The sequence below is a fragment of the Vipera ursinii genome (assembly GCF_947247035.1).
Source record: "Vipera ursinii genome assembly, chromosome: 9".
NCBI classification, from domain to species: domain Eukaryota; kingdom Metazoa; phylum Chordata; class Lepidosauria; order Squamata; family Viperidae; genus Vipera; species Vipera ursinii.
The window spans coordinates 3,153,132-3,171,969 of record NC_139523.1 but is presented as its reverse complement, the minus strand read 5'-3'; the positions used below and the strand labels follow the sequence as shown (position 1 = coordinate 3,171,969).

At 47.0% G+C, this 18,838-nt stretch overlaps 1 protein-coding gene across 1 annotated transcript in view; it reads left to right on the top strand.

Annotated features, from left to right (window-relative positions):
• GRIK3 (glutamate ionotropic receptor kainate type subunit 3) overlaps positions 1–16,914 on the top strand; it is a gene marked incomplete at its 5' end in the record, with an annotated part of 230,445 nt that extends 213,531 nt beyond the window's left edge. The window contains 3 exons of the mRNA XM_083369037.1: positions 13,955–14,177; positions 15,108–15,358; positions 16,398–16,914. Coding sequence (XP_083225163.1) covers positions 13,955–14,177; positions 15,108–15,358; positions 16,398–16,592 — 669 coding nt within the window. The 3' untranslated portion in view covers positions 16,593–16,914. The remainder of the gene's footprint in view (positions 1–13,954; positions 14,178–15,107; positions 15,359–16,397) is intronic.
• Positions 16,915–18,838: the final 1,924 nt, after the last annotated feature.

The following is an 18,838-nucleotide window of genomic DNA, read 5'->3' as shown; positions in this document are numbered from 1 at the left end:
TTGCAACCTTTGTGCCTCTGTTTCCTAGGAGTCCCAGAGCATTTGTCACAGCCAAATGAGCCCCTGTGTCCACACAGACCTGTGTCCATGCCAACCTGCTCCCTCTCTTGGCCCTCTCCTCTCTGTCCATCCAAAAAGGGCTTTGTGGGGGACAGAACTGCCCCTCCCAGCCCCCCTCCACTTTCCAAGGGCCCCATCAGCGTAAGCAGGGAGTGATTTGCCCAGGGAAGCAGGGAGGGGAGCCCAGCAATAGGCAAGAGCTCCAAGGCACCTGGGGAAGAGGGTGCCGGTGGCTGAGAAGCTCACCAGGGCTGGGCGTCCTTGTTCTTGCTGAAAGGGGGAGGTGGAGGCTGCCATTTGAGGGAGCATCATGGTGGGATCTCAGTTGCTAATCAAATCTGCAGGTCCTTGTCTGTGAACTACATTTGGAAATACAGTTGCCTACTTCTATGTGGGGCCCAAGGAACAGCAGGGGCACTGGAACTTGGTATCAAGGGGCTTGTTAGTTGTGAGTGCCAAAGAGGATCCTGGCACAGCCTGATCTATGATCCCCAATAATGACTCCTCAAGGGGGGAATTGAGCAGGAGCATCGCAATCTGCCTAACTTGATGATGTCTTAGTTTCCCTGGCCAGGATTTTGTACAGTGATTTCCCTACTTTGCAATATTTTAATGTTGCTAATGTTGCTCTTGATTAAGCATGTAGTTAGGCCTGGGCATCTTGCAAGGGTCTGAGGAAATGAAACATGAGGGCAGCAGACTTCCGGTCCTGTGCAGCAGCGCAGCAGTTGAGGGGTCTGGGGCTCCGTGCCCTTTGGCTGAGTTTCTTCATGTTAGGGGACCCTAAATGAGCCAGAAACTGCCCCGAAGAGGCGACAAAGAAGGAAGGAAGTATCGTGGATCAGGGAGAGATGGCGGTCGACCTGATCGGTCCAGGAGAAGCCTTCCAGAAACCAAAAGGAGAAAGGCTAGCCTAACTACAAGCAGCCAAAATCAAAAAGCACTATTTTAAGCTGATTGTAAACAGCACATTTGAATCTGGGTAAAACCGTTGATTTTCTCTATCCTACTTATCAACTTTCCTGAAGAAAAAAAAAATCCAAGAAGCAAAAAACTCCGAAAGTGAAGGGGGGGATTATTGCAGCACCCTTTTACTAACAGAAGTGGCAAATTAAACCTTTTGTGGAGGACCAAAGTGTATTGAAATGAAATGAAATGACTATAAAACCTAAATTTGGATAAGTTTGAAATTACTGAATGGTTAAGATTCTCATTTTGAAGGCAATTTGTTCATTTTGAAAATTTGAAAAATAAACCGGTGCTGACATCTAGTGGTGGATGAAGATTATGACAGCTACGGCTTTCATGCAGGACTTGGCAAAATCTGGAAAAAAACTAATTTCTGCTTGTGACTTTCAAAACTCTAACAATAGAGAACAGCTGTGACAAAAAAGAAAACAATCTGGGCTGCAGACAAAGTGAGACTTATAAACTTTAGGGAACAAAAAAAAACTTTTTTGAACTTTATGGATTACAAGGATCTACTTAACTCTGACCCCAAAGCTATTTGCAGAGAAAAGAAAATTTGGATTCTTGGTCATCGTGGAAAATCAAAGATTTATAGAAAGAGCTTATCAACAAAAAATAAATACTTTTCAAGAGGAGACCTATGATATGTTGCAACTAATTCAAATAACAATGATTTCAAACCACAAAGAAATCCAAAATAGCTTTGAAAATATAAACCAATTCATCTCCAATTTAACTTTACAACAACAAAAATCCCAGGAAACAACAACAGAGAAGGAACAGATAAAACAGACAAATGAATACAAATTTAAGGACAGAGACTTAAAGATGGAACCTAACAAAACAAAAAAGTATGATTTAACCCAAGTGGAAAATTTTTTACAAGAAATACTGGATTTGGAAAAGACAACTTATACTTTAACACCGCAAACAAATTTGAGGATAAGAAAAAAGATTGGACAAAATGGACTGCAGAGATGCCAGGAAAAACACTAGAACTGGAGAGACAAAAAATGACAAGAGAAGCAGAGAGAAAAAGAAAGAAAGGTTTTCAACAAAAATGAATGGGCAACTCCCTCTTATAAAGATATTGTACTTGACTTACCTTTTATATCTACAGTAACAGCTACAAGAATATGGAAAGATTCTTTGATTCAGCAGAACATATTGATTAAGAAAGATACTGGGCAAAAGAAAAAAGCTAAAGTTAAAATTAAGAAAATTGATGATAGGACCTATCAGAGAGAATATGTAAAAAAGAAACACTTGTTCAAATATGATTAAAGAAATAGAAAGATTTTGGATATGAATTTTATTTTAAGAGGGAAGAGCCCCTCAAGTAACATAGCAGTTTCTTTTTCTTCTTTCTTTTTATTTTATTTCTTGATATGAGTAATATAAAAGAGTTGGAATGGCTTATATAAAGGAAATGTTTTAGATATTTAAAGGTGATTGATTTTAAGAAAATTACAATGGATGAAAAAGTGTTTTGAATAAGAGTAAAAAGACTAGAGGATTAGATTTATTAAATGGAATATTTAAAGATTAAATATATTTTTAATTATGGTAAAAAAGAATGAAAACATTGGAAATAAATATGTATTAGCTTATAAGAAATATGGATTTTAAGTAGCATACTATCCTTTTATTTCTCTTTATTCTTAATCTTTTTTCTTTTTTGTCTTATTTATTCCTTAAGAACAGTAAAAGTATTGGGTTGGCTTAAATGAGAAAAATAGACTTAAATATTCAAATGTAATTAACTTTGAGAAAATTTTAACCATTAAGAATGTTTTGAACATTGTGGGAAAAACAAATGTAAACAAGAACTGTAAACGGGATCTATGATGAGGCAACCGGAATGACTAGATAGAAAACAAATATTATATTGATGTGATTATTATCTGTAGAAATATTAGAAAAATTTTTATACTCAATCGTCGTTCACTAAAATAACAAGAATTGTATTAACTTAAGGTTGGTAAAAGAGAACTCTGGGAAAAAGAAGAAATCAAGTAAAGTTATTATGTGGATTATAAATTATAAAAATTAATTGTTAGTTAATGTTTCTTAAATGTAAATTCAGACAACACACTGTTTACCCAATATTAAGGTGATTGTGTTAAAAAATTAATAAAAATAATTTAAAAAAGAAAAAAAAGAAACATGAGGGTAGCAGAACTGCAAGAGTCCCAGTCAAGAAATCAAAGCAAAGCCTGTTAGGCCCCAATAAGCCTTGCTGAAAAGGCGGGTACTGGGGCAGGGACTCCCCGATGTGGAGAATTCCCCACTCAGGGAATTATGGGATGCCATGATAGCCGCCATTCTGTCGGGTTCTCCACCTGCAAACACTTGGATGCTCGCAGGATGTCATGGCTGCTCAAGCCAGGAATGCTGCAGACTCGGTATGGAAGCAACCTCTGAACTGCTAGAACAGCAGGAGCCTGGCTGGAGGACCAGGAGAGTCCATGGATGCTCCTGGAATTACAGAGAGTCCCTGACTTTAGTGACTGTTCAAAGTTACAGCAGCACTGAAAAAAGTGACCTATGACCGTCTTTCACACTTATGACCATTGCAGCGTCCCTATGGTCACCTGATCAAAATTCAGATGCTTGGAAAGTGACTTGTATTTATGATGGTTGCAGTGTCCTGGGGTCATGTGATCCCCTTTTGCGACCTTCTGACATGCAGAGTCAAGGGAGAAGCCAGATTCTCTTAGCAGCCATGTTACTAAATTGACAACTTTAGTGATTCACTTAACAAGTTTGGCAAGAAAGGTCATAGGTTAGGGCAAAACTCACTTCACAAATGTCTCAGCAAGATAAATTTTGGGCTCAATTGTGGTTGTAAGTCAGGGATTACCTGTTCTGGGTGAGTGCTCTGATGCAGCCAAAAAACAACCACCCGTTACTGGGATGGCTTTGGTTTCTTCTGCGACTGCACCCAGATCCCTTCCCCACTTCCAAGGAAGCCCTCCTGCCCAGGTTGCCTGGGCCTCCTGCCAGCCAGGCTGCCCCTGGCCTCCCTTTCCACCATCTAGGCAGGAACAGAACGCCTGTTGGTGGAGAGGCAGAGTCAGGGGGGAAGGTCCGGAGCTGTGTTTGTATTATATGTATATAGTTTATGCAATATGTTAACACAAGCAGTTCGCAATAATAAGAGAAACGTTGACAGCCGAACATGAGGTAAAAGTATTTGACAGCCGGCCACGAGGGAGTTTTGACAGCTGTCAAAACCCCCGACTTGCGCAGGCGCACTAGTTGACAGCTTTCAGCTGTCAAAGCAACACATGCCGCCAGCACGAGGAGCCGAGCTGTCAGGCGTTCCGCGAAGCTGATTGGAGCAGAAGCAAAGCGGGAAATAGACCGGCCGGCGATTGGACCAGACGACCGGCGCCAGACTATAAAAAGCCGAAAGGCTCCTGTTAGTGTTGCTCTGTCTTAATAAACCTGTTGAAGTTACCAGCTGTCTTTGAGTGGTCTGTTCCAGCCACTTCACTGGCGACGAAGGTGGGATCCGCTTCCAGAGCTGAGGTCACGGCCAGGAAGAGTCCTCGGCCTATAGAGCGAGTCACTGGGAGTTTTAACTCCCGCAGCGAAGCGGACCACCGAGCCCTGACAGCATGGCAAATTTCGGACGAGTGAGGGAGTTCGACACTCACCACCCCGAGCGATGGGAGTCGCATCTGGGGCAGGTAGAGGGATTCCTCCTCGTCAGCAAAATAACAGATGACAGAGCCAAGGCAGCTGCACTTCTATACATCAGCGGTCCGCCCGTCTACGATGCTGCTGTCGGTTTATTCAGCCCGGTGCCGATCACAGAAGTTCCATATTCAGAACTCGTCGACCGGCTCAGCAAGCACTACATGCCGGCCCGCTCAGAACTGTACTGGCGGGTACAGTTCGCACAGCGAAAACAACGGCCGGATGAACCTGCAAATGATTTCATTGCGGGAGTCCGGCACGCTGCGCGGAGCTGCAACTTCCCCGACTTAGAGGACCGGATTCGGGACCAGGTGGTCATCGGGCTGAGGGACGAACGTCTCAAGAAGAAAATCACGTCCAAACCGGAGATGACACTCGCCCAGGTCTCCCGAGAGATTTTGGCGTATGAAGATAACCACAAGAAGCCCCTCAACCGAACGGCAGGGGAACCCCAAAGCAGCGTCCATCAGGACGAAGCGTGTCTCAGCGACGAAGAGTCCATCGATCTGACAGACACCGATGCGATTCAACGCCGAATGGAGAGAAGGCAAGGTAGACGGAGCGACAACAACGACCGTCCCAGTCCAAGAAACTTCACCTCAGCCCAGAGAGAACAACGAAACGCCTGTGCCAGCTGCGGAGGCAACCATGCCCGGGCAAATTGCCGTTTCCGGAGCGCTAAATGTCATAACTGTGGCAAGACCGGCCACATTAAACCCGTCTGCCGAGGCCGCCCCCGCGACAACCTGCATGAAGTAGAGGCTACTCCCCCAGGTACGATCACCCACCGAGCCAGTCAGGGAAAGCCCTCAGAGGGGTTAGTGAAAACAGTGGAGGGGGTACACAGTTTGAGCCCTAAGGTAAAAATTAAAGCTAAATTACAGGGAGTCTTCTGCGACATGGAGGTGGATTCAGGTTCTGCTGTAACCCTAATTTCGTCAAGGACGTATAGGGAAATTTGTAAGCGCAGTAAAAAAAACAATACCGTTAGAAAGCCCTCAAGTTCAATTAGCTGACTACCAGAAAACACCGATTCAACTCAAGGGCAGGGCTAAGGTCTGGGTAGAGTACAAAAAGTTCAAGGGACCGCTAGAAGTAATAGTCACCCAGGGAGATCGCACTAATCTGATAGGGTTAAACTGGTTTAACCCCTTAGGAATTGCTCTTACAGGCGTCAACGCCATTCAAACCTCAACCCTGGAGACCGTCTGCAGGAAGTTTGCAGACGTTTTTGATGGTTCCTTAGGCAAATACACAGGACCTCCCATCGCCCTTAATTTAAACCCCGCCATACAGCCTATTAAAATCAGGGCCAGGCGGGTCCCCTTCGCCCTCAAACAAAAAATCGAGGACGAACTGGAACGCCTTGTCAAACTTGGAGTTTTAGAACCTACTGACGGGGGCAGTTGGGAAACCCCCATCGTAACACCTGTGAAACCAAATGGCCAGATTAGAATATGCGCTGACTATAAGGGGACGTTAAACTTAGCACTTAATGCCCACTCTTACCCCATTCCAGCAGTTAGGGATGTCCTGGCTTCCATTCGCTCCGGCGCCATTTTTGCGAAATTAGATCTCACGCAGGCGTATTTGCAGTTGCCTGTGACAGATGACACCGCGGTTGCCCAGACAATTGTCACGCACCGCGGAGCATTTAAAGTGACAAGACTACAATTTGGCATTTCGACCGCCCCAGGCATTTTCCAAAGCATTATGGAAAAAACATTAAAGGGAATCCCCGGGGTCTCCCCTTACTTCGACGATGTACTTATCGCCGGAGAAACAGAAGCCATTCTGGCTGACAGGCTGTCAGCTGTGCTAGAGCGATTCCGAACGGCCGGATTTAAACTAAAAAGAGAAAAGTGCTCTATAGGAGTTCCCTCTACAGAATTCCTCGGGTATAAGATTGACGCTCAGGGCATCCACCCCACTAACGACAAACTAAAAGCCATCCAAGCAGCCCCCAGCCCCAAAAACAAACAGGAACTTCAGGCGTTTTTGGGACTATTAAATTTTTACCATGCCTTCCTCCCCCACAAGGCTACTATTGCAGAGCCACTTCATAGGCTATTAGACAAGGGTAAAACCTGGACCTGGACAAGAGTGCATGAAAATAGTTTCCAGTCACTCAAGAGCATCATTTGTAAAAGCTCCACTATCACACTATTCCAGGAGGACACACCCGTCTGCATCGCTTGCGATGCGTCTCCATACGGAATAGGGGCAGTCTTGAGCCACCTGGACCAGGACGACACCCAAAGACCCATTGCATTTTATTCTCGAACTCTAACTAAAACAGAAAGGAATTACGCTCAAATTGACAGGGAGGCCCTGGCCATCGTCGCCGGGGTTAAAAAATTTCATGACTATCTGTATGGCAGACAGTTCACTATCTTCACAGACCACAAACCCCTATTAGGCATATTTACCTGGGACAAAACGACCCCGCAAATATTGTCCCCTAGAATCCTACGCTGGTCAACCTTTCTATCAGCTTACTCCTACAAATTGGTATACAAACCAGGCAGGGAATTAGGGCATGCAGACTGCCTCAGCAGACTCCCTATACGTTGCCACGACCCAGACCCAGCCCCTGCAAGTAACATTATGGCCATCGAGGAATTACCAGAATTTCCCCTCACAGCAAAAATCATTGCTGATAGCACCGCGAGGGACACAACTCTCAGCAGGGTTCTGCAATGGGTCACAACTGGATGGCCACACAAAAGCCCAGCAGAAACATTTCGCCCCTACTTCACCAGACAAGCCGAACTAACTTCTCATTTAGGCTGTCTACTATGGGGAAATAGAGTAGTGATACCACACACAAAGATACAACAAACATTAAAAACCTTACACGAAGGACACCCGGGAATGGTCAAAATGAAGTTACTTGCAAGAAGCTATGTATGGTGGCCAGGAATTGATAAGGACATAGAACAACATGTAGGGGGATGCTATACGTGCCAACTAACAAGAAGCGAACCACCCCATGCCCCAATCCATAAATGGGAAACAACAAAAAACCCATGGTCCCGTATCCACCTAGATTTTGCGGGACCAATACGAGGGCAGAATTTCTTAATAATTGTGGATAGCTTTTCTAAATGGCTCGAGGTGATACCCCTTAATAAAATAACAACATACTCCACTATACAAGCACTTAGGAAAGTTTTTGCAACACATGGCCTCCCAGACGTCATAGTTTCCGATAACGGCCCACAATTCACTTCTCGTGAATTTCAGATGTTCGCTTCGAGGAACTGTATTAGACTGGTGACGTCCGCACCCTTCCACCCGTCGACGAATGGCATGGCAGAAATAATGGTGAGGTCAACAAAAGAAGCACTTAATAAATTCATAAAAGGAAACTGGCACCGACGCCTTAGCCAATTCCTCCTAGCCCAACACACGACACCCGGTACCACCACTGGCAAATCACCAGCTGAACTTCGATGGGGCAGGAGGCTAATAACAAGATTAGACAGACTACACCCAGACAGAACTCCTAATGACCAAGAACTTCCTACATCCGCGCCACGAACCTTTCTCCCAGGGCAAGCTATCTGGGCTAGAAATTATACCAGCAACCAAAAATGGATCCAAGGGGTCATAATAAAACAAACCGGACCTGTCTCATACTTAATCCACTCTGACACACACGGCCAACTACGACGACACCTAGACCAAATACGAATCCGCAAACCACAAAACACACCCCCACCATCACAACAACCCCTTTTAACCCCCTTTATACCAAATACTCCGCCACCCGAAGAAGCACAGCCACAACCGCAGGAGGAAGGAGAACTCGGAGACGAGGCTCCCCCACGACGGTCCAGCCGATCGAGGAAGCCACCGACTCACTTGCAAGACTATGAATGGGCAGGAAGCAACAAACAAACTCACGGGGGTGAAAACCATCCAGGGGAAGGGTAAGGGGTGTATTATATGTATATAGTTTATGCAATATGTTAACACAAGCAGTTCGCAATAATAAGAGAAACGTTGACAGCCGAACATGAGGTAAAAGTATTTGACAGCCGGCCACGAGGGAGTTTTGACAGCTGTCAAAACCCCCGACTTGCGCAGGCGCACTAGTTGACAGCTTTCAGCTGTCAAAGCAACACATGCCGCCAGCACGAGGAGCCGAGCTGTCAGGCGTTCCGCGAAGCTGATTGGAGCAGAAGCAAAGCGGGAAATAGACCGGCCGGCGATTGGACCAGACGACCGGCGCCAGACTATAAAAAGCCGAAAGGCTCCTGTTAGTGTTGCTCTGTCTTAATAAACCTGTTGAAGTTACCAGCTGTCTTTGAGTGGTCTGTTCCAGCCACTTCAGTGTTGAGCTGTAAATAAAGGTAAAGATAAAAGGTTTCCCATGTCCAGTCAATTCTGATTCTGGGAGTGGGACAGACAGTTCTCATCTCCATTTCTTGGCCAAGGGAGCCAGCGTTGTCTGAAGACAATTTCCGTGGTCAGTATGAATATATAGCAAAGGCACACAGAATACTGTTACTTTCCCAGTGAAGTGATACCTATTTATCTACTCACATTTGCATGCTTTCAAACTGCTAGCTGGTCGGGAGCTGGAGCATGGAACAGGAGCTCATTCCATTATATAGTGCTCAGGTCTTGAACCTGGATTGTCAGCTTTCCAGCTGACAAGCTCAGCATCTTTAATGGTTGAGCCATTGCGCCTCTCTGAGCCGTAAATATGAGGATTTAAAGGATCCAGAACTTGTGGGGCAGGGGCAGTGGGTTGTGTGCCTGGCAAAGGATGATCCCAGTTTTGAAAGCTCTGTGCCCATTAAGTCGGAAGATGAGGCAGCTCCTTTGAAATGGAGGCAAGCCAGGCCCAGCTGTCTCTCCCTTGCAGCAATTCTGGTCATGCCTTTCATCCCATCTTCCCCCCAGAAATTGGAGAAGCAAGCATTCCAAAAGACAACCGATCTGGACTACGAGGGCAATAATGTTAATAAACCATAATAAATATGGTTTGTTTCAAGCTGGCTGAACCAGCCTCGCTATTGATTCTTTTGGCATGTTTTTGGTTTCTTGTTCCAAACTGCAAACTTGTAAGGTTACAGGGCCTTTTCCCACCAGCACACTTATCCTTGTAGAGAGTCCTGTGGCCATCGTGGTATCAGAGACCTTTCATTGTCAGCCCAATGGCTGGCTCTGCTATATGAGCCAGCAGTGTGCGGCAACTGCCAAAAGGCCAGCGCAGTCCTAGGCTGCATTAACAGAGAGATAGAATAAAGACCACACAAAATGTTAGTACCACTTTATAAGGCCTCATTAAGACCACACTTGGAATATTGTATCCAGTTCTGGTCACCACAATGTAAAAAAGATGTTGAGACTCTGGAAAGGATGCAAAGAAGAGCAATTAAGATGATTAGGAGGCTGGAGGCTAAAACATATGAAGAAGGATGACAGGAGTTGGGTACTATAGTCTAGTAAAAGGAGGATCAGAGGCGACAGGATAGCAGTGTTCCAATATTTGAGGGGCTGCCACAAATAAGAGGGGGGCAACGTGTTCTCCAAAGCACCAGGAGGTAGGACAAGAAGCAATGGATGGAAACGAATGAAGAAGAAGAGAAGCAACCTGGAACTAAGAAGAAATTTCCCAACAGTGAGAACAATCAACCAGTGGAACAACTTGCCTCCAGAAGTTGTGGGTTCTCCATCACTGGAGGCTTTTAAGAGACTGGATAGCCACTGGATAGGTATAGGGCAGTGATGGCGAATCTTTTAGACACTGAGTGACCAAAAACTGCACTGCCCACCCGCAGGGCCACCTACTGCCTCCAAGGCCCGCCGCAGATCGCCCATGTGGCCCCACAGCGCCATGGTGGCCACATCCTCTGGCCACACCCCGCAGCAGCATCTGTGCGCGACGGGGTGTGAGGATGGCGTCTTGTCCCTGCTGCCATGTCCTTGGCTGTGCTGCTCCGCACGGGCCACGCCCAGGGGGACTCTCCTCTGGGGGGGCTGCTGGTGAGGAGGTGACTGCGGGGGGAGGCAGGGCTGGGGCACGTGCCCATAGAGAGGACTCTGCATGCCACCTCTGGCAGGCATGCCATAGGTTTGCCACCACTGGTATAGGGACTCCTGCTTGTACAGGGGGTTGGACTGGAAGACCTCCAAGGTCCCTTCTATTACACTATTAAATTGTGGGTGTGGAAACATCCAGAACTTGCGCTTACTACAGAGGTTCATGACAAGCTGCACAGAGGTTTTTCCTTGTTGCCCAAAGGAAAATGAATCCCAAATCAGCAGCTTAAATGGCTGCAATTGCAAGATGCCCTCCATTGGATCAAAAGAACTCATTTAAAGTGCTTTTCATTTGCTTGAGGGTGGAGAAGGATTTGAGCACCCGGTTATGTTGTAACAAATTGTGGGGATATCTTGATAAATCTTTTGTTTGGTATTTTCAAAATGCTGTGTGGCACTTCAATCAATATATGCCAGATACCTGATTAACTTCAAAAGCTGATATTGTTAACCACCTATTGTGTTGATGTTGGCTTCTAATTGCTAGCAATGTAATCTCACATGCAAGGCAAGGCTGGAGCGAGTTTACATACATTTCTGGGGGCTAATTGTATATTGCCTTCTCTTAGACTCTGGTAATTTTTGTGGCAATGAGTGAAAATGTAGTGCTTTTATCACACACACACACACACACACACACACACACACACACACAAAGCCTACTTTGGCATGGAAGGTATATGTTTATTTTTATAGGTGCCCTCAAAATTTGCTGGAAATCAATTTTTGAAGGCAATAGGCTAGCGACAAATACCAAGAGTCTGTGAAATCGGGGTAGGGTACAAATCAAACAAACAAATAAAGAACTCAAGTTGAAAATGGTAGTATAAAAGCCCTGTTACCTGTCAGATAGGATTTGCTTCTCCTTCTGAACCTCACAGTGAGAAGATCAGAGGATCTACTGTGTTTCCTGCTAAGTTTATGTGGTTGCTCCATCAGCTTGGGTTTATGGAGCATCTGCATGTTCAGAATGAGACTAAGAAGCAGGAAAAGGTGCGGGCCTCAAGATGAACCCAGGGCTGAAGGACCTTAGCACACCTCAGATTACCTTAGACATAAATCAGAGATCACAGGATCACCAGTTTGGAATATTGAAAAGGATGATCCATGGATGATGATTGGAACTGCTTCTCCCTTGTAATGAGATGGGGTTCAAGGCAGGATAGCCAGGCAGGATGAGCACCTGAGGAAGTGGCGTTGGCTCCCTCCAAGGTGACAGACTCTTTCCTAAGTAATTCTAGAAGAGTCTAGATAGGGTTTCTGCCTCAGCATGGGGATGGACTAGATTACTTTGGATGTCACTTCCAATCATGATTTGATACAATGTCCTAAAATGTAGTGGTGAAAACTAAATGCAATTTGTTCTGCTTTGCCTGAAGCAATAAAAAGAAAATAGACATTTCCTCACAACTGTTGGGAAGATGGGAGTCCCTGAGTCCCAGGTGTAAACACGATTATCTAGAGCAGGGGTCTCCAAACTTGGCAACTTTAAGACTTGTGAACTTCAGCTCCCAGAATTCCCGAGACAGCAAGGCTGGTCTAATATTATGTACAAGCACTTTTCTTCTTTATTTTGTTTTATAAACAACTGAAATTAACAGATTTATTTATTTATTTATTTATTTATTTATTTATTTATTTATTATGTTTCATATTTCTAAATCTCCCATCTCCCTCAAGGAAAGACTCTGAGCCATGTACAATATAAAGAATAAGCAAAATAATGTAGAAAAATTAGTATTAGTATTAAAAAATGGGGTTAAAAATTTAAAATTATAGAATCAAGATAATTAAACATCAAAAAAAGAAGAATAAGTCCTAAAATGGCCATTTAACAATGGATTATTACAGGCTGGGAGAGGGGTGCTCTCACGGTTGCATTGTCCTCTGTGTCCCCCGTGCAAGTTCTCACCCCTTTGTGGGAAATCAAGAGATTGGGGGCTTGGTTGTTCCATAAAGCGGGGGCAGCGACAGGGAAAGCTGTCTTCCTAGACTGTGCCAGTCGAAATTCTTTGGCTGATGGGGTCTATAGCACCCCTTCCCTGCCTGATCAATTGAGACAGGCTGATGAGATTGGGTGAAGCCGGATCTGTAGATAGCTTGGTCTTATGCCTTGTGGAGCTTTATAGGTGATGCCCAACACCTTGAATTGGACCCAGAAGTAAACTGGTACCCAGTGCAGTTCGCAGAGCAATTGGGAGATGACCAGGGCATGAGTTAGCGAAGGGTATAATTGGTGCACAACACAGAATTGGGCAGGAGGTGTGAGTCGAGGACCCCCAAGTTGCACATCATGTCTGCCTGGGATAGTTCAACCCCATCCAAGAGCAAATATAATAACCTCTTGGAATCTCTCTTAGTTGAGAGATTTACTGCCTGTCGTTTTGCTTTTTGAAAAAGAAATATTCTTATGTGCCTGTGCCGCTTTCTAATCTTAATGATTCTTACTTCAGTGACAATTAATCAGTGGAATGGGCTGCCTCCAGAAGCTGCGGGTGCTTCATTAGATTTATAAGAAGTGATTGGACAATCATTTGTCCGGGTTGATATTGGGGTCACTTGTTTGAGAGGATGTTTGGACTAGAAAAGGTCCCTTTCAACTCTGTTACTCTGTAGTTCTGTTCTTCTCCTCCATCACTTGCAAACTTGGACAGGATTATGGACAGGCCACCTGCAATCCGGAGCTTGTCTGCCTTAGTTACAGGTTGCCAGTCTAACCAAGGAACAGTCCATCAGGTTATGTATTGCTTGCTTGCCTTGAACAGTCCTGGCAAAAAGCTCTTTGAATTTTGGATGAGTTTTCTTTCATTCCACCTGCTCAAACTCTTCTCATTCATGACTTTCATGGAACGCCATCCATCACCAGAAACAGCAGAGGCACCAAAGAGCCAGGTGCATTGTGGAGGGACAGGGATAATTCTAGCTCGTGCAGAATTCTTCTGTGTAATCTGTGTAAAGGGGGAGTGTTTTTGCTTGACCCCCTTTTGACTGCTGGCCCATTTTGAGCCCAAATCTCCTCCTGTATGACTTTTGAGATGAAGGCAAAGGCTGGGCAGGAGCTGGGCAGCAGCGCTTTTTGAATGAAGTCTGCCTTATCTCTCATGCCTTGGCCTAACCCCCCACCCCACCCCTTCTTTTGTTTTCCATTGATCTGCCCTTTCAGAAGTCCAGGATCTCTACTTTTGAAAAAATGTGGGCCTTCATGAGCAGCAAACCCTCAGCTCTGGTGAAGAACAACGAAGAAGGGATCCAGCGTGCCCTGACTTCTGACTATGCCCTGCTGATGGAGTCCACCACCATTGAGTACATCACCCAACGAAACTGCAACCTGACCCAGATCGGAGGACTGATTGATTCAAAGGGCTATGGGATTGGCACGCCCATGGGTGAGAGCGGCAGGGTCCAGAGAATAGCAAAAGGCTGCAGGGCGGGAAGGCAGGCAGCCGACAAAAGCATGTCCTGGTGGGAAATGCAGGAATTTGGGCTCTCTAGACTGTGGTTGAAACCAAACTGGCTGCTATCAAGGCACATCAAGAAGGTTGATTGGCCCACGACAAAGTTTGTCTTGGATCAATCTAGGATTAGGAATAATCTCAGATCATCCCATATGTCTACTGTAACAATCAACCAACAGAAGGGAATATTTGCAGCACAGAGTTAAACTCCATAGTCCTTGGTGCTATCTGAACTTGGTTGTTTGCACTGATGGTGTTGCCTACCGTAGTTGGGTGAAGAAGTCTCTGCAAGAAAACAACCACTCTCAGAGAATACCAGGGGCTTCAGAGAGGCCCTGGACTAAACAGAACAGTAGCCTCCTGCACGCGCTTTAGAATCACCCCTGAAGCTGCCTTTCTCAAGCTGACTTATCCTGCACCACAAATTGCAGTGATTCCTTTGAGGTGGTGAAAATTATCAGTGCAAAAAGTCCTGAACTTTTATGGCTGTATCAATCATGTCTGGCCGAAAATCCAATCAGTAGAAATGTCTGCAACACGTGCGTTGCTTATCCAGCTTTGTGTGAGTCCGCAGATCTGGCTGAAAATTCTTCCGTAGGTTTTGTGTAGAGCAGGGGTAGGCAACCTTGGCTCTTTGATGACTCGTGGACTTCAACTCCCAGAATTCCTGAGCCAGCATGGCTCAGTATGGAAAACTCTCCATTTCTCCTCAGCATGGCTGGCTCAGGAATATCTGGGAGTTGAAGTCCACGGGTCTTCAAAGAGCCCAGGTTGCCTACCCCTGGTGTAGAGCAGTCTTCCTTTTAGCTTTGTCCTCTGGGTCTCCTGCAATGCTTTGCCCTCTGCCTCATCCACTTACAGGTTCTCCCTACCGAGACAAGATCACCATCGCGATCCTCCAGCTTCAGGAAGAGGCAAAGCTGCATGCCATGAAGGAGAAGTGGTGGCGAAGCAACGGCTGCCCGGAAGAGGAGAGCAAGGAAGCCAGCGCCCTCGGCATTCAGAACATCGGTGGCCTCTTCATCGTCCTGGCTGCTGGCCTCGTCCTCTCGGTCTTCGTAGCCACCGTGGAGTTCATCTACAAACTGCGCAAGACAGCCGAGCGGGAGCAGGTATTAGCTTCCTTCTGCCTCTTTCCTTTGGAAGAGCTGCCCCAGACATCTTGACTTTGCTAACTCAGAGCCAACCCCCAGGTGAATTCCATAGTGTACGTCTGACTTCCCCCACCCTTTTTTTTACACTGATGTAGAGAAGATTGTCCTTCTTTGGGGGGGGGAGAATGGCTTTCTGTGCCATGTGATGAACTGGTAGTTCTGTTCAGGGGTTGGGGAAGCACAGACTGTCCCAGGGACAATAATAGGTACACTAATCTGAACTAACATGCTCCAAATGGGCAAAACTCTGCTTTACTTCTAAACACTCCAACACAAATCAACACATCTGGCTTGCTGGCTCTATTGGAAAACACTCCCCCCCCAAAAAAAAAAAAACAGTACACAACTTCAGGGTGGGACAAAGTTGTCAGTATGTTGGGGTTTATGTAATAAAGAAATTGGCAATCAATCAGAAGAGCCAGAGTCTTAAAGTCATAGAATCACAGACATGTGTGCATCATCTTCTAGTTCAGCCTTCTGTGATGTGCAAGAAAATCACTTAGCCCATCTGCCTGTCCAGACACCTTAAAAAGAGTTGGAGATAGACTCCTCCACTCTGGTACAGAGGAGACCGTCAGAAATTTCTTCCTTATGTTTAAATGAAGTCTAGGGCGTTGCAACTTATCTCTTTCATTTCTGATTCTGGATGCTATGGAAATGGAAGAGAGTTTCTGACCATCTTCCCTAGGCCATCTTTGACATATTTGAACACAGGTATTCTGTCTCCCCTCCGTCTTTGCCAGACAGTCCCCATATCCTCTTGGTTGCCCTCCTCTGGCTGTCCTAACCCATCAGTAGCCTTCTGGAAATGGGGCGCCCAGATTCACACCAAGCCCCCTTACCTTCCCCCCCCAGTGCTGCATGGAGGAGGGACTTCCTAAGTCTAGCTCCCCTGTAGCCCCATGGTGCCCTATGGGTGGGCCTTTTGGGGTGCTGGGCTTGCCTGCCCCCGAGTGAACCGAGCCCTGACTGGAATGTCCTCTTCCTCTGCTTCCAGCGGTCCTTCTGCAGCGCCATGGCCGAGGAGATCCGGCTGTCCCTCACCTGCCAGCAGCGCACGAAGCACAAAGCCCAGCCTCCCCTCATGGTGAAGACCGACGCCGTCATCAACATGCACACATTCAACAACCGGCGGCTTCCCAGCAAAGACAACCTGGCCTGTAACACGGGGCTGACCCCTGCCTTCCCCTAGCCAGCGGAGGGGTGAGGACTGGGGGCGCCGAGAAGAAGGCTCCCTGAGAAGCAGCCGGCCACTGAGCACGAGGCCTGTGGGAAGGACGGACCCACAGCAGGTGGCCCCACTCCTGCGTCCGGGAGTCTTATTCTTTCCCTGCGGGCCTTGCCACAGCCAGCCCCCCATTCCTCACCTGGACACCTCCAAGAGTCTCCATGTTTACAGATCAGGAAAGTGGGAAAGACAAAGCAGGTGCCTCCGAGACCTCGGACCCCACCCTTCGGATTAAGTATGGCAATAAGCAAAAGGGCCTTGGGTCAGGAGATACACGGAGCCCCACATGGACCAGAATCCACACCAAGCCCCAAGGCAGCCTCCAGAGGCAACAGAGCAGAGCGGGGGGGGGAGGAACAAGGGAGGGGTCCTGGGCAGGGCAACCGCTCGGACTGGGAGGAGAACAACTGGGTCTTTTGACTCCCTGCTGGGCTGAACGATGATTCCTCAGGAAGAGCCCCGTTGGCGGGGAGGGTGATGGCGACGCTACGGGAGCCCCCCCTTCTTCAGACAGCAGGCGTGGGGGTCCCTCAGCTGTCAGGAGATGCAACAAGAAGGCAACAGAGCACACCATGGCAGGTCAAGATGGTCCTGCCACCCTGGAGAGGAATTCTGTTTGCTGGGCTCTGCTCAATCTGGTCACCAGATCCAGCTGGGCAGAGTTCCCAGGAAAGAAACACGACAACATCTGCAAATAGGAAGCAATGACAATGTGAATTTGCGGGTGTGTGTGTGTGTGTGGGTGAACAGGAGATAAAGTTGGGCATTTGAGAGCTGTAGGACCTAGTGACATTCCATACATGTGAATGGACACCACCACCACCCCATGCTGGCAGCAGTGGCAGGGCACGTGGCTGAAACTAGTGCATGAATGCCCCTGGTTGGCCACTCTGGTAGAGTTCCTCAAAAGTGCCATGGTGCCCAAGGATACACCTCCAAGTGAGGTCCCAGGTAATTTCCAATATTTAAGGGGCTGTCACAGAAAAGAGGGGGTCATGAGTTGCCAGAAGGATTCTTCTCCCTGTTGTTCACAGTTGTTCACAAAGGATGAACTGATTCCAAAGCTTGGCCCTGACCAGGCACCACAGACAGCACATGGTTTGCATTTTTCTTCCAAGCAGAGTTTTTTCTCTCCTAATGACCAAAGACCACCACCCCCTGCCGTTTGGAAGGAGCCAGGGGTGGGGCTGCTCTTTCCCACCCTCCTCTTTGTCGAATTGCCAGGTGTGGATGCTGGGCCACCCCCTGGCCTGGGCAGTTACTGGTAGATAAAAGGCTGATTGTGTAGCAGCTGCCAGAGCCAGCTGAAGATGGAGACCCATTTTTATTCAGCATCAGCATTTAGCATCAGCATCTCCGGCTAAGCTTACCACGTTTCTGGAACTGGCACCTTTCCAAGCTGAAAGAAGTTCAAGAAAAGCAGGCCTGGGAAGGCGTAGCTGCTCTCCATCATTCCGAATCCTGGCATCAGTGGGTGGCCAGAGTGCAAGAGGGAGAAGGGTGTTCCAAGGCTGTTCTCTAAAGTGCCTTTTGAGATCTGTCCCCTTGGCCCCCTCCACGACCAGCTGCTGGCCATCCAGCCGCTTCACCAAGGTCACCCGAGAGGTCTGGGCCCAGCAGGCTCAGTGGCCCATTAGCAGTCGAAGCAGAGCTTAGCCGGGAGACACATCAAAAGTTCTGTGGAGTCCTTGATATTCTCTGAGCCTGTTTGTTTGCTTGCAGACATTTCATTGCCCTTCTAGGCAGCATCGTGGGTGCTAGCGAGTGTGGGCTTGGCTCTCTCTTGATGTGCAGCCGCTTGCCAAGTAACACCAAGAGTTCGTTATCCTTTCCCTGCTCCTCCAGCGAAGGCCTAGCACGCAAAGCTGCAAGGAGAAAGACAAGTACGTTGTGACCCAGAGGTCGAAGTGGGGGACCGAGCTGGGTCCAACGTCCTTGGGAAACAACAGGCTGGAGGAGAGTTTGAACCTAACTGCAGCTCAGGAAAGGATCTCATGTCAGCTCCAAGCAGCTGTTTTGTGACGAGAAGCTGGTGAAGGAAGTATTCTCAGCCTCTTCCTATCCGGAGTTACCCGTATCAGCAGTGACAACAGGAGGTCGTAAAAAGGAGCCCAGAGAGTTTGGGAATGTTTCTCAAGGTGTGCAGTCACATCCTGAAAGGGAGGGTATGTGACTAGGAGAACATGACCTCTTCTAGCTCATTTCAAACT